Raw genomic sequence first — 21,592 nt, 5'->3', positions numbered from 1 at the left:
GCTTTGACTGCAAGATCCCAGTGTGGCCTCGCACAACTGGGTTTCCTCGCCCACTGTAAGAGAATAATAGTACTCGCCCTAAAGGGCTGAAGAAAGGACTGCATGGGGGTGGGTGAAATGGGCGAAGGGAGTCAAAAGGTACAAACATGCAATTGCAAAAGAAATAAATCATGGGGATGTCATGTATAGCATAGTGACTGTAACTAATAATACTATATTACATATTTGAAAGTTGGTAGATTGTAGATTTGGCCCTGGTCAGTGTGGCTCAGTTGGTTGGGCATTGTCCTGCAAACCGAAAGGTTGCTGGTTCAATTCCCAGTCAGGGAATATGCCTGGGTTGCAGGTTCTGTCCCCAGTCAGGGCACGAACAAAAAGCAACTGATCAATGTTTCTTTCTCTGTGGATGTTTCTCTTCCTTTCTTTCTCTTTCTCTTCCCTTCTTTCTAGAAATAAATAAATAAAATCTTAAAGAAAAAAAAGAGTAGATCTTAAAAGTCCTCATTTCAAGGGGGAAAATTAGGGAGGGAGTAACTAGGTGACTATGTATAATGATGGATGTTAACTAGACTCACTGTGATCATTCTGCAATGTATACAAATGTGGAATCATTATGTTGTGCACCTAAAACTAATATAATGTTATATGTCAATTGCATCTCATTTTTTTTTAATTGCAGATAAGTGACCATCAGTGGCAAGCCCAGGGAGGGTGTTCAGTGAATGATTGGTTCACCACTGACGGGAGGAAAGGAGTGATTTGAAAGACGTCAAGGAGGTAGGATCTACCAGATGCCAGGACAATTCTTGAGGGTGGGGCGGGAGTTTTTAGCAAGAGCCGGGTTTGGGCCTGAGAGTTCCGTGTGCGTGCTGAAGCCACGGACAGAGGAAGGGAGTGAAAGGTGGGAAAGGGGTGCGCCAATTGAGGGAAGCAGCGAGCGGAGGGGGCGGAGCAAGAGGAGGAAGGAGAAGGCTGCAGGAGAGCTCAGAGAAGAGAGGTGAGGGGCTCTGGGGCTCCCGCGGGCTGCGAGGGGCAGGGGCGGGCGCCGCGGGGCCGGGCCGTGGTGCCAGGCTGCGGTCCCAACTGTGCGAGCAGCGGCGGAGGGATTCGGATCCTGCTCTCAGGGCACGCGGCCTGGGAGCCGATCCTCACCTCGCAGGTGAGCCCGCCCACGGGTGACAGCAGGAGAGATGGCGAGGAGACCGTGGCCTCCTCTGGCTGCTTTATTCTGCGGGCCCTCAGGAACCGGGGCACTTCGGGCCCCGCGGTCAGCACAGGCCACCTAGAGTCGCCCCTGGAGACTCCTCTCCCCTTGCCTCGGGCCGGGGCCGGGGCCGGGGCCGGGACCTGGGTAAGGCCGGTGGGCTTGGGGTCCTAACTGTGCCCTCTGACTGGGGGTGGCAGCGGATTCCCGCAGATTGATTCGGGGCTCCCTCCCCCCATCAGTGACCCACCTCGGGCAGTCCCTCCGACCACCTGCCCCCACCCTGATCCTGCTTTGTACCTCCCTCCCACTGCCCACCTGTCAGCATTCCTTCCCCACCCCCAAGAAGCAGAGGGACGAGGGCCTAGTGGTGGGAGCTGCGCCTGGAAGGCAGGACCCTCAGAAGGTGTGCACAGATGTGAACCGATGATTAATTGTGTGCAGAGGACTCGACCACCAAAGCCGAGCTATGTATCTTTGCTTCTTGATTTAAGGCAATGGCCTAACTCTGAGCATAGATCATCTAATTGCCCTTAGGTCAGCAAAGACTTCCTGGAGATCTTCAAGAACTAAGGTGCCCAAGTCCACTCTCCCCTGCTCACACGCTCACTGTGAGCTGGGTGCTGGGTGCTGAGCTGGGGCTGCAGGACCTCATCCCTCATCCTCTCAACAACCCCTCAAGGTTGCTTGTCCATTACCCCACTTAACGGATGAGAAAGCTGAGGCACAAACACAGCAAGTCGTTTGCCCCAAAGCACAGGGCTAGCAAGGAGTAGAGGCAGGATCCGAATTCAGGTCTTTCTGATTCCAGGACTGTCCACTGGCGGGGCATCATGCTACCTTTACAAAAACATTAGGTACCTAAGGTGAGACTGGGTACAGGTAAGGACCCTCCTTGGCTCGTATGCCTGGCAGTTTAGCAGGAAGTGGAATTGCATATGATAAAGGTTCATTTTGCAGGGAAATCAGTGGAAGTCACGGAGTAGGAGGCTGCAGAATGCAGTGGCCACTGGCCAGGTGGGGGCTCACAGTCCACCTGGACTATGTCCACCATTGCCAAATCACTTTTCTGAGCCATGTGACACCAATGACTCATTCCCTCCCCTTTGAACTAGCTATTTTTTTTTCCAGTCATTTCCTAGGCCTTTTTTTTTCTTCCACTGGTATTCATTTGGCTGCAGTGTTCACATTCTCTCATACTCTTTTTAGACAATTTTATATGTTTCTTTCTTTACCTGTCATGAAATTGGGAAGCTCCCAAATTCATCTTTCCAGTCTCCTCTCACTAACTCCAGGCCCAAATCCTCAAATATTCTACTCCCTGTTGGCTGATGCCAACATATGTGCCCACGGGCACTCCCATTCAACATTTCCAGACTCAGATACATCGTCTCTATGCTTCCATCCTGGGAGTTGGTTCAGGTGTCTCCATTTCCTTGCCTGGACTATGACAGCCCCTTTCAAACTGTTTTGGTTTTTTTTTTTAAGATTTTATTTATTTATTTTTAGAGAGGGAAGGGAGGGAGAAAAAGAGAGAGAGAGAGAGAGAGAGAGAGAGAGAGAGAAACATCAGTGTGCAGTTGCTGGGGGCCGTGGCCTGCAACCCAGGCATGTGCCCTGACTGGGAATTGAACCTGCAATGCTTTAGTTTGCAGCCCGCACTCAATCCACTGAGCTACTCCAGCCAGGGCTTCAAACTGGTTTTTATGCTGGGGAATCCATTCACCCTCTCCAAGCCTGAGTCCTAGTCTCTAGTACTACATTTGATTAGACCTTGCTTCTTCTCCCTCATTGGCACCCTGGCAGAGCTAGCTCTAGGGCAGCCCTTGGCATGTTGGGTAACTGCTGACATTTCTCTTCCCCTCTAGACCGTGAGTTCCTTTAGCACTGAGCTTGCCTTATCCTTCCTTACATTACCTGACTTGCACCTAATAGACATTCAGTAAATATCTGTGTAGTTAATGGCCTTGTAATGAATTGAAACTTCTTTTAGGGCACAATTTATAGGTAGTAAAACAATTCACTGTTCGTTGTGTGATATTTCACATTTGCTGGGGGTGGTGGGCATTGCAAAGTAAGTTTGCAGTGGGTTGGATATTGACTAATGACAAAATGAAAGCAACTTTTCCAGAGGTGAGCTGATATTAAGGCTGTTTTTAAAGTTGATACGAACATTCGGTCACTGCACAGTGAGTCTCTTCTACTTTCCTTAGACATCGGGTCAGTGAGTCAGCTGAGTGCACGCAACTAGAGGAGAAGAAAAGACCAAGTCATCATGGCGTCAGGGTCTGCACATGGAAACCACGATAAACCTCATTTGCCACCACCCAGCCAGCAGGTAAATGTTTAGTTTGCCATCTGAAAAGGAACATCATACAGGACTTTCCTTAAACCTCATCCTTGACCACCCATCTTACTTTTTTCAGCCCGGCACTTTGTTGGATGGGTTCAGGGAAAATGAGATGGGGAAGAAAAGTGTGTTTCTGATTGCCTCGAAAAGCATCTTTTAAATTTTTATTTACAAAATCCTTTCTTTACTCTTCCTTATTTAGCATCCAGTTTAAGCAACTCTTACATAGGATGTCAGTGACTGAAGAGGCTCCCCTTAGCACAGCAAAACTCCTGAGTCTAACAGAATGATACATGGTGCTTGTTTCTACATTTTTGCTACCAAGGGTAACCTTACTAAATGTAAGCTGCTGACGGGGCTTCCTGCTCAGGATAGCAGAGTCCCTAACCACTAAATTAGCCATCGGATTGAGAGCATGACTTTTCACCTTGTTAAGAATGCATGTTATGTGTTTCAGGGATACATACAGGAAGAAAAGAGAGTATTGTGATGGGTAGATGAAGTTTATGTTCTCTGGGATCAACTTCTCAAGTGAAAAAATAGCTAATGGAGGAGGTGATATTTAAGGAGCAAAGTTTAGGAGAGGCAAACAGACAAATGATATCAAGTCACAGGGACAAGTATTTAGACACCTGAGTTGCCTTCATGAAATGGAGAGCCATAAAACATTTACAGTTGTACAGAAAAGGGTCTCCAGAGTCCGCTAGGGAGGCTGCGCAGGAGCTTCCATCTAGACTGCAGGACGCACAGTCACTGTGATGGTCAGGGCCCTGGCCCTGACTCTGGATGTGTGTATATATGTGTGTGTGTTTGGAGGAGGGGAGAAAGGAAGGTGTTCCTCATTTCTGCTTCAGCCCAGGCAGAACTAAGAAGAGAACTGACATTGGGATAAGAAGGAGTGTTTGCTGAGGAACTAAGGGAAGTGGGAAGTGAGAACCGCTCCTTCTTGTCACTGTGACTCACCCTGACCACCACCTCTGTGGACTGTGCTGTGGGGAGTTACAGAGAAACAAGAGAGAGGCCACCTGCTTGGGTTGCTTGTAGAGCTCTGAAGGTGCAGGTGCCACCAGCTCCTTCTGCCTTGTGATCAATCACACATGTAAAGTGCTTGGCCCAGTGCCCGGCCCGTGGGAAAGTGCTTGAGAAATGGTGACCATTCTCCACATTGACATCTGCTCCCAACAAAAGGTTTCTGAAAGAGCATAGGCAAAATCAGCAAGATAAACTTCAAAAGCCAAGGAGCTGCAACTCAACAAGAAAAACACTCAAACTCCCCAAGGTAAATGGCAGAGAACCTACGTAAATAATTCACAAACAAGGAAGCGCAAATGTGGCTTTTAGTAAGGGATGAATTAAATGAATTTTTTTAAATGAGTTAACCACCCACAGAATGGGAAAAAATATTTGCAAATCATAAGTCTGATAAAGTTTAGTATGCAGAATATATAAAGAGCTCTTACAACTCAACAACAAAAAGATAGATGACCCAGTTAAACAATGGACAAAGGACCTGCATATATATATTTCTCCAAAGATGATATACAAATGTCCAACAAGCAAATGAGAAGATGCTCAATATCATTAGTCATTAAGGAAATGCAAATCCAGACCACCATGAAATACCATTTTATGCCCACCAGCATCTCTATAATTTAAGAAAAACAACAGAAAGTAACAAGTGTTGACAAGGATGTAGAGAAATTGGAACCTTCATGCTTTGTTGGTGGTATTGTAAAACGGTGCAGCTCCTGTAAAGAAGTTTGGTGGTTCCTCAGTTGGTTAAACATAGAATTACCATGTGGCCCAGCCAAACTAAAAATGCATTCAAACAAAAACTTGTACAGGGATGTTCATAGCAACTCTATTCACAATAGCCAAAAGGTGGAAACAACCCAACTATCCACCGACAGATAAACTGGTAAGCAAGCGTGCAGTGGAATACTGCATCACAAAAACGAGTGAAGTGCTGACACGTGCTACGACATGGGCGAACCTGGAAAACATTATGCTGAGGAAAACAAGCAGGCCGCCAAAGGTCACCTGTTGTAGGATACCATTTACATAAAATTACAGAACAGGCAAATCCATAGAGACAGGAAGCAGACTAGTGGTTGCCAGGGAGCTAAAGGGCAGAGGGAGTGAAGAGAGACTGCTTAATGGGTATGAGATTTCTTCTGGAGAATGAAAACATTTTAGAACTAGATAGTGATGGGGGCATACAACACTGTGGGTGTACTTGATGTCACTGAACTATATACTTCAGAATGGCTAAAATGCTAAATATTATGTGTATTTTACTACAATAAAAAATTAATGAGCCAACATATAACAACAGATGACAGCCCAGGGCCAGTTCAGTTGCAGGAATTTCTTACCTCAACACTAGAGGAGAGGGGGGCAGTCTGGCCAAAGAGTATGTAGAGATGCTCAAACACATTAGTTATCAGAGAAATGCAAAAAGGCCATAAATTATTACTTTGTACCTATTAGACTGTCAAAATGTAGAAAACTGGATAATGTCAAGGTTAGAAAATCCTTTCTTTAGCCACCTTGGAATCCAGCACAAGAGGCCACGTGCAGGCCCCGTAGGCCTAGAGGAACACGCAGGTGCTGTGGGTGGCGGTGAGTCTGGCGCAGCCACTGGGGAGTGGTGTGGCAAGACTTAGTCAGATGGAAATGGGCATGCCATGTATTTTACTTTTAGATATATATCTGAAGAATGTTCTCACCCGGGTCCGTAGGGCACATGTGGTGGGGGGACTTGGATGCATCCTGGAGAATTATGGGACAGAAGCAGATGAATAAAGCAATAGGGGTGGATTTTAAAAGGGGTGACTTAAAAAATTCTTTAAAGACTTTATTTATTTATATTTAGAGAGAGGGAAAGAGAGGGAGATAAACATCTATGTGCAAGAGAAACATCAATTAATTGCCTCTCGCACGCCCCCAGCCAGGGACCTGGCCTGCAAGCCAGGCATGTGACCCGACCAGGAATCAAACCAGTGACCTCTTGGTTTGCAGGCCAGCACTCGTTCCACTGAGCCACACCAGCCGGGGCAAGTTAATAATATTTTTAAAAATAAAATTAAATATATAAAGCAATACTATTTATGTTAAAAAGATTCATGCACCCCAAACAAGGAACATTTTGCAAGAATGCAGCCATACAAAAGATGCACATTAAACACCCAGAAAGGTGGTGATGGGCAGAGGGGAATGAGAGCAGAGGATGCGGGTAAGACTGAATAACGCATATGTATCTACAGAGGAGGAAGACCTTGGAGATGGGTGTTAGTCCAGATTATAGCATATCAACATGATTAAAAAAATACTATAGAACTAATATAAGTAATTATGTCAAACACATCAATGAGTCCACCAGAAATTATGTGTGGATCATTTATGAAATATGTAAAAAAAAAACCTATCAAGATAAAAAGGAAACTATGCAGAAAAATACAAAGCTGTCTGCTGATGAGTTCATAGCCTAAAAGTGTATACAGAAACATAAACGGGTAAATTAGAATACAGGTCTATAAATACAAAACTTGTAACCCAGTGCTTGGACTGTGTAAACAGTGAGTTGTAGGGGAATCTCTCTCCCCCGCCTCAGAGGCCACACTGAAGTGGGTCTGCAGGTAGCCGGTGGGCGGAGCTCATGGGCAGCACAGCAGGAATCCTGACCTGCATGGTCAGAGCCTGGAGGCGAGAAGGAGAATGTGGCCTCGGCAGGAATTCTTTCTGACCAGATCTCTGCTCCCTGCTCTCTAGTCAATGAGTCACTCTCTGCCTCTCCAGCTGGGATTTTTCCCTTGCCTTGGTCCCTCCAGTGCTCCCAGCTGGAAGGCGCTCGCTGAAACGGGTCACTGCTCTGAGCTGGCTGCCAGCACAGAACCACACGCTGCATGACCAGAGCGGAGAAGTCGTCCTGTCCTCCTCCCAGAAAACAGTGGATGCTTTTTGGATGATTTCAGTCAACTCACCATAGAACTTTCCTTACAGAGCCTGTTGTTTTGTCCAAAATCAAAACTGCACATCCACAGAGGGGAGATTTCAAAGATTATCAGAGAGTGTCAAGAAGAGAGTTTCTGGAAGAGAGGTAAATTGCACTCCTCTTAACCTTTGTTAACACTCCTTGTGCTACAGTAAACTGCCTGAGTACCACATTACATTAGAATGATGCTGATGATTGAGTTTTGAGCAGGGACTTTGCATAATTCCTTGAAGAACTTTGGTTATCTGGGCTATTAAATTTTAAATCCACGTTGAGACACCTTTAAGGGCAGAGGTAGTATCTGATTAGGAGCACTTTACTGCAGCAAAGTGATTGGCACATAACACTTCCCTTCATCTGACACAGATCGTGCACCATGAGTGTGGTTTAGAATTTTCTGACAGAGTAGACTTTCCTAAACTCCACGAGCTTCTAACCTCATTGAATCCAGAAATAATTTCAGGTCTATTGCTTCATCCCAGAGCCCAGCACAGTGCTTCACACCTATAAAGTACCTAGTCAGTATTTGTGGAATGAATTGAAATTGACTGCATCCATTAATGCTTCTCGGATAATGTCTCTGAGGTAACCTTCTCTGCTGAGTCGTCTCCTTTCCCCAGCCTGCCTTATATAAATAAGACAGGGGTGTGAATTCAGGCTTTGCTTAAAGGTCTCTTCCAATTTAAAAAATTCATGATTTGTCATTTGAAAATGTCATAGTAGAGCATATAGACAGAGTTCTGATGTTTGCAACATTGCTGACACAGTGGTAATTTTAATTTGAAATACTCATTTTGATTTCTCAAGTCTTTCAAATTCAGTATCGATTGTTTTGAAAGAAATACTCTTTAGAAGCTGACATTCGTCATGCATTACTACGATGATTGTGCTCCTAGCTAGCATTTTGTGTCTTTTTTGACAACCTATGAGTAAGTAATTTAATTAAGCCCTAGTAGACTAACGTTTCAGTATGACCCATTTGCCTACCATTGGGTAGATATGAGTGCAAAAATTGGTTGCTGTTTAATTTCTTTTGGTTGCTAGGAAGAGCTAGATATTTATCATGACTCTCTGCTTTTAGAAGAAGTCATCTGATGCATTTTGACAAAACTAGAAACCACTTTTCCCATACTAACTTGCCTCGTTTAAAAATCACAGCTAAACATCGCTCATGTTTAACATGAATGTAGTAATCTTGTAATCCTCAGAAAATAGACATATCCAAATTATACAACAAAATGTCACAAAAGAGAAAAGCAGACAGCAATCCTAGGTAGCATATGCTGGAGTTTTGAGTACTGTTTTTTTACTTTAATGTGGGATTAAAAATTTCAAAATATGCAGTTAAAGGCAACTCCTGACGCCGACAGCTACGTGTCCGCACGCACACTGGGGTGCCTGCGCGGTGAGTCGTGGTCAGAGCCCGGTGCGTGGTGGGCGTTTGGTAAAGTGGACGTCAGAGTCGGAGATCGACGGGCTTTAGGTTTCTTCACTGCCGGGGACAGACCCCAGGAAAATCCCTCAGGTGGTACTTGATAAATATTTGTTGGATAAGTAAAGTAATAAATGACTAAAAACTCATTGCCAAGGCTAGCCAGAGAAAAATCTGAGAGTCACGTGCCCTGGCTTCCAGGTGAGGCGCCGATTCCTAAAGCACCGGTATTGAAGGGCGTTTTTGTTTTACAGCTCTGCCTTTTTCTCTTGTAAGCATGCTCGTTACCCAAGGACTGGTGCACCAAGGTAAGACCCAACATTTGTTCCATAATTTCACATCAGAGAGCCCAGTTTTCTGTGGCCCTCCTGGCTCCTTTTTGGTGCGTGGCCTTTATTTGGTGGTGAAGGGTTTCTTTGTGCAGGTTTTTTACTATTTTCAGCATAACACCCCCCCGCCCCGGAAGATGTCCCAATCCCCGGAACATGTAACTATGTTAGATTTCATGGCAAAGGGAAATTAAAGTTGCAGATGGAAAGGCTGTGAATTCAGCTGACCTCAAATGAGGGAGATTATTCTGGATTCTCTAGGTGGACCCAGTGTCATCAAATGGGTCCTTAAGAGTTGGGTCGGAAAATGGAACCAGAGAGATGGCAACGTGAGAGGGACTCACCTCCACGCAGTGGGCTTTGAGGATGGAAGGAGGGGCCAGGAGTCCAGGGCCCCGGGATTTGACCGGCCTCCAGATGCTGGAAGGCGGGAAACCCCGGAGCCTCGAGAAGGAACGCAGCCCTAATGTCAGCCGCTGCTGTGGTCCGAATGTTTGTGTCCCGCCCCCTCGCCCCCAGTTGCACGCGTTACAACGCTAACACGGAAAGCGATGGCCTTAGCAGGTGAGGCCGTTAGGACGTAATGAGCCTTTCAGGGCGGAGCTCTCAGGAATGGTGGTGCTCTTCTTACGAAAGAGCCCCCACAGAGCTCCCCAGCCCTCTCTGCCCGGAGAAGTCTGCAAACCCAAACAGGGGCCGCCCCAACTGTGCTGACACCCTGATCTTGGGCTTCAGTCTCCAGAACTGTGAGAAATAAATTCTGTCATTTATGAGCCCCCCGTCTTGTCATCACAGCTCAAATTGACTGGGACACCCAGTGAAACCCATTTTGAGCTTCTGAGCCCCAGAACTGTAAGGTAACAACACAAATGTGTTATTTTAAGCCTCCGAGTTTGTGGTAAGTTGTTGCAGCAACCACAGGAAACGAACACAGGGCCTTTCTCTGCACCAGAGTCCCTGTGTCTCCCCGAGATGTAAGACAGAAAGTTAGACACATCTTAACATTCCATCTGAGGTACATACATGTTAGACAGAATGTTCCCTGTACAAGGATGCCCTGGGGACGAGGTAAGTGGGGCTGAAATCCAGCACGCTTTGTCGATCTAGCCCTTTGTCCCGGTGAGAGGCTGCATTTGCCTGGGAAAGGGCACCCTGTCCGATTTGTACAACAGATGGTGAGGCCTCGCCGCTGCCCTGTACACACAACCTCCCACACAACCTCCCCCTGCCAATTAGGGTTTCACTGTTGGCCTCTCCATTCTTCCTGCCTTGCTCCCTTCTCTTTCCCTGTCTCCACCTCACCAGAAAACCCTTAGGCTTTGCCTGGTTCCCAAAGAGCAGGAAGGCGCCTGACCCCACGGAAGCCCATTGTATTGAACACTGCTACTGACCGGGATTGTAAAGAGTGCTTGTACCCTGCAGGCATGAGAGACCATCTAGTCCTTGTTGGGGTCTCAAAGGCCACATGTCATTTATCTGGGAGAATCCCCCTTCAGTCAATGTTATTCTTAAGGATTTAAGTTAATTTATTAAATATGATTTCATTTTTACAACCTGAAGAGAGACATTTTATAGAAGTATATTCATTGATCAGTAACAAGTTTTTATCAGACCCCTTTTGACAACAAAAAAATATGGTCACGACATCAATAGGGATTGTGTTTTATAAACATCAAACTTCTCAAAGTCTATCATCTCTTGCATGTGTGCAAATACTCTTTTCCAGGGTTGTGGATTAGTTTTCTACAAGCACCGTAACAAATTGCCACAAACACAGTGGCTTAAAACAATATGAATTCATTTCTTTTCAGTTCTGGGGGTTAGAAGTCCAGCCTGGGTCTCACTGGTCTGAACCCCACATGTCAGCAGGGCTGCGTTCCTCTCTGGGGGCTTTCAGGCTTCCTTTCCCTTCCCCGCCTCTAAAGAGCTCCCACGTTTCTTCTTGGCTCGTGGCCCCCCTTCTGGCTGCACAGCCAAGCTCCTCTCATGTGGCCATCTCTCTGGTCCTGCCTCGGAAGCCCTCTCCTACATCCAAGGGTCCTTGTGATCACATTGGGCCCACCCAAAAGGTCCAGGATCATCTTCTTAAAGCCATCCAATTAACCTTAATTCCATTTCCTGCCGTAATTCCCCTTTGTTATGTAACGTAACTCATTCACAGTTTCCAGGCATTGGGATGTGGACATCTTTAGGAGGCATGATTCTGCTTGTCACAGGCTGTAACGTTTCTATTCTAAAATTGTGGCATACATACAGTCATGTGTCGAATAGCAATGTTTTGGCCAATGACAGACGACATTACAATGGTGGTCCCATGAGATTACAATGGAGTTGAAAAATTCCTCTGGACTAGCGACATCATACCCACGGTGACGTTGAAGCACAAGGCATTTCTCATGTGTATGAGGTGACGCAGGTGTAAACATGTCTACTGCACCGCCAGTCATATAGAAGTATAGCACATACCACTCTGTACAGTACACAATACTTGGCAGTAAAAATAAATAAGTATGTTACTGGTTTTTGTAATTACTATACTATATATTTTATCATTATTTTAGAGTGTTCTCTTCCTCATGATAAAGAAAGTTTGTTTTAAAATAGTGCGCCACGTTATGCTGGCAACAGCCTTCCTACATCTCATCTCCACTGTGTCTCTTGGTGTTTCACTTTCTTCATGTTTGATTCGTGCTTTTCCTCGTGTTGTTTCATACAATGACGCACTGTACAGGCTGGTAGCCTAGGAGCAGTAGCTTATGCCACACAGCCTCGGTGTTTAGGAGGCTGTCCCATCGAGGTTTGTGTAAGTGCATTCTCTGAAGTTCGTACAAATAATGAAATCACCTAATAATGTATTTCTTACCATGCATCCCTGTTGTTCAGGGACGCATGACTGGTACCAGGAATCTCTAAGTTGAAGTTCTGTGTTGAGTTACATTAGCAGGGGAGGGAGCAGTGACTAATTGCTTGGAAATTATTGTTGGCTTCATCTTTGCCTTCATATCTTTGAACAGTTCTTGAATTGTCTGTTTCATGTTGTTTTTTTTTTCTGTACATTACAGCTAACACTTGCTACTGGGCAAAAATGGCTACTTGAGAGTTAAATTCAATCAAGAATTGAATTATAACTCTTGTAAGGTCATTTCTTATGATCAAGAATTTGTATATACCTTCAACTTTGAACATTCTTTATACTTTATAAATTTAAATATGTGGTAAAAGAAAATAATAATGTATTTATATATTACTCCTTAGGTTATTTAGCATCTAACCCAAGATTTGGATCATTGCCTAAAGTTGCACGTAAGTCATAGAAGTAAAAAAATAAATAAATAATTTTTTTAAATAGTTGTTTTAAAAAAACTGGAGATGTGAATGCCTAGGTTAACGAAAATGCCAGCATTTGACTTTCTGAAAAATCAGTCTCTATTCTTGCCACTTCACATTCTTAGTTCTTCAACACTTCCTGATTTCAAGTTACGCAGGAGGGACCTCACCTTAGACAGTCCTCTTTAAAGCCTGGACTAGGAGTGCCCAGCCAGATACACAAGAGGATTATCTGGAGCTGAGCCTCAGAATGATAGATCCATTAGCGATACAATTTCTTCTTTTGGCCAGTCTTTTCAAATATTTTTTAATAGTGAACATAATGAATAATGTTTCAAAATCAGGGACTTCCTAATGATACTCTACCACGCGCTCAGGGTTGCATCCTCCTCCGCTCCCTGTGCAGAGACCTGCTGTGCACAGAGCGGATGCTTTCCAGTGTAGTCTGCACTTCATTCCCGGCAGGAGGAGCCGGTTGCTCCTGGGGTTTCCTCTGCCTGGTGACCTTGTTCCCCACTGCAGGCAGGATGGGCTCAGCCCCCAGACTCCGATCCATAGAGAGAATTTCCTACCCGGTGATTTGGAAACTACCACTAGGCATCACCCAAACCCCTCTGCCCCTCCCTGGGCGGCCTCAGACATTGGTTCGTTTTCTGGCTGGGCCTCTCTGAGGCTGCCTGGCTTGGGTCTCGTCTTTGCCTGCTCTCTCCCGGCCCTCCTGCCACCAAATCAAAACTGAGTCAGAAAGTCTCCAGTTCCTAATCCTGCTCTTTAAAATGGGGCTTCATTCTCAGAGTGTTTGTCCATTGATTGATCATGGTTTTCAAATATTAAAATTACTACATTGATAAAGAAAATTCTAGAAGATAAGTGATGGAGAAGATTGTGAACCTTTATGTAATGTCTCTTTCCTAAACCTGCTTTCACAGTTGCTGGTATCTTGGGGTTCGGCCTTGGAAAGGCATCCTACATAGGAGTGTGCCAGAGTAAATTCCATTCCCTTGACAATCAGCTGCGTGGGGCCGGCTTTGGCCCAGGGCATAACAGGTTTGTAGTCCGTTTGACTGAGGGATTGTAATGAAGATAATTATAAAAAAGCAAACAAAAAAGTCATTCACCAGTTATAATATTAAACAGAGTTTCTTAACATCCATATGATGGGAAAAAGCCTCTTTAACCTCTTTAAGTTTTGAGTTGTTGCTATTCAACTTCAATAGTAATTCTTATTTAACTTAGCTACCTATTTCATTTGCTTAACAAACATTTAGTGAGTACCTACTATGTTTAAGGCATCATGCAAGTTTCAAAAGAATATCTTAATCAGCAGTCATGGCTTCTACTATCACGGGGTCACACCATATTTAAACAGGTGAGCCTTTACTGTGTACTGCGATTTTCATTCAGGGATGCAGACACTAGGACTCTGGTGTTAAAGGTATTACCTCTGCTGTTGAAAACCCGTTCTACCACTTACTAAATAAACTATGTAACCTTGGGAAAGTTCCTTAAACTCTCTAATCTTCAGTTTTCTCATCTGTATGAAATGGTGAGCAAAATTGTTTCATGGAATGTTCTAAGGAATAGAAATGACAATTTATGACACTCAGTAGGTGCTCAGTAAATAATAGCTGCTGCTACTGCAGCACTGGAGGACTAGTGTTGGGGACACATTTCATTAAAGACCCTCACTTGTCCCAGGGGAGTCTACAGAGTCCGGCAGAAGTAACGCCCATGTGAGTGTGGTTGGTAGGATAATAATATGGGTGTAATAATTTACAGTTTTAATTTGAACATTTCACCCACAATGTCATAGGATGAGCTTGAGTGTGATATCATTATGTTACAGAATTACATGCTTATGATTTTGTGATGAAAGATTTGATAATAAAAAAGGGGCATCATTTGTGCTAGACCCGGTATTTGAGAGGTAGCCCAGTACTGTGAAAACAACATTGGACATGAACATCATTATTGGCTTTTTCTGAAATTTAAATATTTTATTGTTTATGCTATTACAGTTGTCTCATTTTTCCTCCTTTGACCTTCCCTCACCCAACCTTCCCCCCACACACACACTCCCACAGTAAATCCTCATATTGGCCTTTTTTGAGTGAAATTCTGGCAGTCTCAAACCAAGGAACAGCTCCTATTATTCCTTAAGAAATTAGGCCTGTGAACTTCAGGAAAATTGTATTAAGACTAAGAGCTTCCGGTTTCAAAGCACAAACCTCTCTTTTTGTTTCTCTCCTAGGCACTGCCTGCTTACCTGTGAGGAGTGCAAAATTAAGCATGGATTAAGTGAGGAGCGAAGTTCACAGCCTTCAGCTTCCTAGACTCTGCATCTGGGGCTTTTGAAGTTTCTTAAACCTCTCAATGTGTACACATTTAAAGTTTCAAGTGTACTTTAAAATAATATACTTACAGTGGAACAGAAGCATTGGGATTCTATTGAAATGCTTTCAGTGGAAGATTATCAGTTGAACTGAAAATTGTATGTTTTTCTACCATGTAACAACATGCTGTGAGAGTTCACACACCAAAAAGAAAGAATGTTGTATTCTAACTTGCTTACAGCAAAGTAAAAGAATTCCGAGTCCTCTCTCGTTCTCCCATCCATTCTTTCATGCTGCTTTTGCTCTGGGTTTTAAGATCTCTTAAAGTGGAATAAAAGTTGAGGAACTTGGAGAGTCGTGCCCCAAAGAAAACCATCATGAGTGGAGATAGAAACACAGAGCACAAAAGATTGCTTCTTATAGGTGTGTTGAATGCTTTCTAAAATGTAAGGGCCAAGATTTTTTTTAAAGATATCATTTATTTTTAGAGAGAAGGGAAAGGAGAGAGAAAGGAAGGGAGAGAAACAATGTGTGGTTGCCTCTTGTGCGCTCCCTCCTGGGGACCCGGCCTGCAACCCAGGCCTGTGCCCTGACTGGGAATCGAACTGGCAAGTCTTTGCTTTGCAGTCCAGCGCTCAATCCACTAAGCCAACCAGCCAGGGCAGAAGCAAGATGTTTAACTTAATGAAAAATATTATCACTTCAAAGAGTCCCAATATAAATCAGCTGTCTGTTCAGTGACCTCACCTTGACGCCTTATCGGTCTGGTGGGGTGTTGCTTAGCTACTGGGTCCATGCTAGAGTCAGCACTCCGGCCCTGGGTTCTTTTATGTACAGCCAGTGGCCAAAAAGAATAAACACCACTTCCCAAATGGTGCCTTCTTTTCCCAAGGAACAGTTTGTTATGGGAGGAATCACGGGAAGAATTAATTCATAGAATAATAAACTTTTAGGGCTGTAGAGAGCTCAGAAGCAGCCAATTCAGCCCCATGAGTTGGATTCCTATTTACTTCCAGGTTTCTTGCAAGGAAAAAAAACCTCTTCCATTGAGGACGCTTTGTTTTATGGCAGGTTGTCTGAGCCTTACTTAAAAACTTCTCTCGCATCTTTGCACAATATTTTATCCATGTGTCACCATTTATAGATTGGGCATGTGTGTGTACGTGTTTGTGTTTGTGGAATACATCTTGCAACCTGCACCACAGAGATAAAAAGGGAAACCTCATCAGAAGTTAATACTTGATATGAAATATTTTAAACACCAAAATTGTAAGTTTCTATTTTACATGAATGTTAAATATATGAAATGAACTATTCTTTATGTATATATCTCCCAGTTTCTCAGCCAACAGAGTTCTCCTTCTGTAAGTGGCTAGAGCCACTGTTCTAGCTTTTTGGGTGCAGTTTAAGTCTTGGCTCTGACAACGAGCAAATAGGGACTCTCTGCTTCTCAGCTATTGGTAAAAACTCAGAAGCGGGCACATTTTTTCCCCACATTCCAGAAAATAATCTGCTAGGGATCGGAACATTTTCACATTGCTAAGCACAAGTCAGTGTAGAGATCAGTCTCGAGGTACTGGGAAAAGATGAATGTTATTGTTGAAAAGGCACATTGTTTTTATTGCTGACATCTTCATAGTTCTGAACCAAATTAGGCTCTTTTCGGGGAGGCTCTCTGCTTTTCCTATGGGGGTAAGTTATTCCTGGAAGCAGTTTGTTTTCCCCACAATGATCTTAGTGTGAAAGGATATCAATAAAGAAAAAACTAGGAGGTCATCCCAAAACTCTCAAATATTTTGCTTCATTATCTACTGTATATACTAGGAAGTAAGTATCTGGCAGACAAAGTCCATTTCTTACATGCACATGTGGTAAAGGAGAAGCGTTTGTCGTTCAGCATTTAACAACTACCAACAACAGCACTGAGCGGGTCATCAGCCTATGAAAGCAGTACCTTCATGATGAAAAAGAATAATGATGTACTGTATATAATGCTTCTATATTTTTAAAACTCTCATTCAAGCAGCTACTCTCTTCCCTTGCTGTCAGAATGGATGATGTATGTATATTGTGCGAACATCATGGAAGTGATAACATTTCCCTTGAATGATGTGATTAAGCAACAAAAATGTCACACAGGTTATTTTTTTTGATATTCAAATAATACAATCTGTTCATTGCCAGAAAACTTTTACACTGTGGAACTCCACCCCCAAATTTCAGCTGCAGTGTTTGATTTCACAGACATTCAGAGTTGGCAGAGATCTCAGTGACTGTGCTGCAGGCCGTGAAGTCCAGGACCAAACAGGTAACGTGACCGAGTGAAGCTGGACCCGCTACATGTCACACACAGACATCATCTTCACTCCCACGCACGCAGCCTGCGGGCCTGCTGGTGTCAAATCTTCCAATCTGTCAAAGCAAATCAGTGCAGGTTTTCACATCTTTATTCTTTCATATACTCAATTATTGAGCACCCACTGTGTGCCAGACACTGTCCTAGGTGTCAATGGCAATGTGACAGTGAGTACAACCAACAAAATTCCACACCTTCCTGGAGCTTATATTCTCACCACCAGTCTGAGGTTTGAGACCGGACCCAAGCTCCACCCACTGTAGGAAGCCCCTCTGCGGTCTGGTCTGGACGGGTGAGGTTCCAGGATCCACTTACGTACTTCCAGGGGAAGGACCCCTGCTGCCCATGTGCAACCCAGATCACTGCCCAGCTGCAAAACTATCCAGAAATGTCTACTGGAGCTCAGGCCTGCCTCCCTACCCCTCCAGACTAGAAGCTCCTCCAAGACAGGAAGTGTGTCCTTTTTTAACTTGTCTCTGCATCCTCATTCTCAAGCAGAGTTCTTGGCCAGGTACTGGCACTTTGTGAATATTTGTCAGCCTAAACTGGTAATTTCCTCATGGCTACTGAACAGAACTCATATTCTTCTTTTGCATAAGAGCCTTTAAATATTGCAAGGCATGTTCCTTTCAGAATTCTAGCAAAAGGGCCCAGTTTTCCCCAACCATGAGAGTAAGTTTCTAGCCCTGTCACATCCTGGTCTTGGGACAACTTTTGGTTTGTGACATCCTCACACAGCAAGACTCCAGAAATGGGCTGACCAGTTCAGAGGAGAGCAGAGTTATTGTGCCCTTCGTTTTAGGCATGTGAACTGATAGCAAGAGTGGCTCTGCACCAGGCCCCAGGCTCAAATCCAGCGCCACCAATTGCTGGCTATCTCAGTTCCTTCATCTGTAAAATGGGAAGATTTTAGATTCATCTGTAGGTTGTTCGTGAGAATAACACGCACTATTACAAATAATTACAAAATGCTTGGGACAGTGCATAGCTCAGAGTAGCCATTCAGTGGATGTTAGCTGCTGCTGCCACAGTCCAAACCACTGCAACTGTGTCTGTGACAGGCTTTTTCACGTGACCTGCCTTTAAGTGAATTCTCCCCATTTTATGCTGCTACAGCCAGTCATTCTGATCAGTGTAACTCATTATACATGCACTCTTCTCTTTTCAACTTCATGACGTTGTTTTCAGGCCCAACTATTTGACCTTTTCAGTCCAAACTCTGTGATTTAACGGGTGAGTGATGTGTCATCTGCACTGGAAGATGTTCAGTTCACCCCTTCAGCTTCTTAATGTATCGTGTTCACAGCACGTGCTCCAACAATCTTTGTTATCTGAGTAATTGTCCTGAAGGAGATTTTACTGTAAAACACAAACCTCAAAGAGCAGTATTGTTTATGAGATTCTCTCATCTCTAGATGTGAGTAGGTCAGGAATGAGGGTTGGAACAGGAGGGCGACAAATGAGGAGGGAGCTAGGACGTGGAATAATGGAGGTGAAAGAAACAGCACAAAGGAACCTCCCTGAATGAAGTTTTGAAAATCAGGGCTGTCACCACAGACCCTGTGATTTGGAAGCCCAGACACGGCTTCATTCATTAATTCCACAAATATTTTCCAAGATCTGTCATATGCCGGGCAATGTGCTAGAAGAAATATGAGTACATTCATACAAAAGATAGCCCCTGCCCTCAAAGAGGTAAGTAGAAGAGATACGTAGCTAAATAGCTGTAGTAAAATGTGACATCTCTGTGTGGGGCAGATACAAACTGAATGCCACTAGAATTCAGGGGCAGTAGTGGTCACTTTTGCCACCCTTGCAGCTTGTATTCCTGGACCAGTTCTTTACCTTTCCTCATCTGCGTGCCTTGTGTCATGAAATTTTACATATTCTTTCCACTGTGAGTGGGGCTTACTTACCTATCTCTTGACCTTCAACTTGGGCTTGCGCTGACTCGCTTTTGTGAGGCAGAAATGAAGGTGTACCAGTTTCAATCTTAGGCCTAAAGAGCCCCCTACGTTTCCATGTATGTCTCTAGCATGAACGTAAGAACATGCCTGGTACTAAAATGCAGGGGCAAGAACTTGCAGATTGACCCATCAGTTCCACAATGGCCTACGGTCTAATCCCTACAACAAACCCCCCACTCTGCATCCTTCAGAGCAATTCTGCTTTTCTATCAAGTTCTAACACAGGAACTGGGTAGCTGAAAGTAGGTTGCTTGCATAACAAAAACTTAAAACGTGTCACCGGCGTTGGGAACAAGTGGCATATGGATGTTGGCAGGACCTTGAGACTGTTAGTAAAAACCTCAAGGGCCTGGAGGAGGGTGTTAACAGCAGCTAAAGAGCTTCCAAGGAGGCTGTCAAGGAGAGATTGCAGAAGAGAGAACAGTACAGAAAGCTGAAGGAGACTGATTATGCAGTCAAGTTGAGCAAAAGTGTCACCTGTGGTAACACAGAGAACAGAAACTGCACCTGCTGGACTTGATCTAGCTGAGATCTCTGGGCAGGGTGGAGGGTGCCACCTGGCTGCTGTCTAAAATGAGAGAAGTGAGACGATTTCCAAGTGATTTGGAGAAACTATGTAAACCCAATCAAACCAGCGAAGTGTTCTCATGTTCAGAAATGGCTTCCAGGCAAAGATCAAATCCAGAGTGGGGCAATGACTTTTTGTTCAAGAACTGAAAAGATAACAGTGCATCACAGGACATTTTTGACACACAAAGGACATCTCAGGGGCATAATGTTGTATGTAGACCCTGCCCGAGGCTCCTAAGAATCAGCTTCACAGGGAACCCAAAACAGAAGAGACTGTTTCCAGTAGACAAGGGTGGCTTCTGTGAAGTGGATTTTCAATCGCTAACTTAAGAACTCCACAGATTTACAAAACTACACCAATTTGGACAGGGACGACGCAGAGGCCTTGGGATCCTTGATTTCTATGGGCAGGCTGAGGAAACTACTCAGCTGCAAGCACAGGCTTCCTTCACGGGGAAGGTAGAACCACAAGCCATGAACTCCCAGGGGACGTGCCTTAGTCGTAAGCAAGGAACTGGCAACATAAACCAGCTCTACTTCAGAATTTCTGGCCAAGTGCCTGGTGTGTGCCTTACATTTCACTTTTTGGATAAGGATGTGTAGAGAAGTGATACTATGCATAATAGGTACTCAGTTTGAACAAGAAACTTTTAAGTTCACAGGTCTTCAGATTTTTACCCGAGTGCTTCACCCACACCTGGACCTGATAAATGATGAGCCCCTAGACTTTGAGCTGTTTGAATGGATTCAAATCAGAGTTCCTGGGAAAAGCTGTGAGTGGATTATGCATGCAGGAGGGTTGTGAATTACTGTGACCTAATGCTGGGGCCAAGATAAGTGGCTGGAAAACGTTCCATCCCATGTTCTTTTGAAAATCGAGAGCATGGGAATCCTCCATTTCAGCCTTTTGATAGGCAGGTTGGTGTGGAAAAGCTAGACTTGAGCCCAGGTGGTAAATGGACGATAGCAACGCAGCTTCTGACGTACTGGCTGGAACACTCATGCCAAAGCCCCAAGCGGCCATGTGAACAGTCTGACTGCTGCAAGCGCACTGTCGTGAGGAGCCTGCCTGACTCCTGGAGAGACCCGTTGGCAAAGCCCTGAAACGAAACAGAGAGAGGGGTGATGCCCTGGCCAGGCCCCGCTGCTTCACTCAGTTCCTCTGAGCATCCGACTGCACACCTGACACAGAGAGCCAAATCGTTCAGTGGAAATCCTTAGCTCCTGACCCCCACAAAAAATGGGATAAATGGGTTTTTTTACTTTATTTTTCAATTATAGTTGACATACATATTACTTTCAGTGTACAACCCTGTAATTAGACATTGTATCATTTACTAAGTGATCACCCCGATAAATCAAGCTACTAAGTCGTGAGATGATGTGCACAACGCCAAACACTAACTTAAATACTAAGTGTCTGGTAGGAAGGTAATATAAAAATAAGAATTTAGATAAAACCCCAATTTCATTTTCTATTCACCTGAACCAGAAACAAGCATTTAAAAAAAGAGTAAACCAAATTTTTATTCCCCTGAAATTTGTAGTTTTTGAACATGGCCACTGCGGTTTTAAGGCATTGAGCCATCTGCTGTATGCTGATTATCCACGAGTCACATTAACCATGTTATTAACTATTCAAAAAGATGACCTTATTTCCTATCCCTACACAACACCACTAACTTTTAATTGTGCTTACAAATAGATCGCAAACAAAACCATGAAACCAA

General features: G+C 44.3%; 1 protein-coding gene across 5 annotated transcripts; it reads left to right on the top strand.

Moving 5' to 3' along the window:
• Window positions 1-851: 851 nt before the first annotated feature.
• OCIAD2 (OCIA domain containing 2) lies at window positions 852-15,235 on the top strand. 5 transcript variants are annotated; one of them, XM_045834441.1, is made up of 8 exons: window positions 970-997; window positions 2,016-2,086; window positions 3,418-3,542; window positions 7,557-7,653; window positions 9,235-9,288; window positions 12,565-12,612; window positions 13,566-13,683; window positions 14,888-15,235. In XM_045834441.1, the coding sequence occupies exons 3-8, from the start codon at window positions 3,480-3,482 to the stop codon at window positions 14,967-14,969; spliced, it is 462 nt and encodes a 153-aa protein (XP_045690397.1). In that variant the 5' UTR covers window positions 970-997; window positions 2,016-2,086; window positions 3,418-3,479; the 3' UTR covers window positions 14,970-15,235. The 5 variants fall into 5 exon arrangements, with proteins under 5 accessions (XP_045690396.1, XP_045690397.1, XP_045690395.1 ...); XM_045834440.1 differs by lacking the exon at window positions 2,016-2,086 and having other exon boundaries at window positions 852-997; XM_045834439.1 differs by lacking the exons at window positions 970-997; window positions 2,016-2,086 and adding an exon at window positions 1,004-1,159.
• The last annotated feature ends 6,357 nt before the right edge of the window (window positions 15,236-21,592 follow it).

This window comes from Phyllostomus hastatus, unplaced genomic scaffold (assembly GCF_019186645.2).
Source record: "Phyllostomus hastatus isolate PE091 unplaced genomic scaffold, TTU_PhHast_1.1 phas_contig_196, whole genome shotgun sequence".
Lineage (NCBI taxonomy): Eukaryota > Metazoa > Chordata > Mammalia > Chiroptera > Phyllostomidae > Phyllostomus > Phyllostomus hastatus.
Note: the sequence above shows the minus strand (reverse complement) of the source record. Positions and strands in the feature narration are given on the sequence as shown.

Excerpts from the sequence above, each read along its gene's own strand:
- OCIAD2 (XM_045834440.1), top strand. The coding sequence starts at position 3,480 with ATGGCGTCAGGGTCTGCACATGGAAACCACGATAAACCTCATTTGCCA. Across the intron at positions 7,654-9,234 it reads AGAGAGTTTCTGGAAGAGAG|CTCTGCCTTTTTCTCTTGTA; the intron begins GTAAATTGCACT and ends TTTGTTTTACAG. Across the intron at positions 12,613-13,565 it reads ATCATTGCCTAAAGTTGCAC|TTGCTGGTATCTTGGGGTTC; the intron begins GTAAGTCATAGA and ends CTGCTTTCACAG.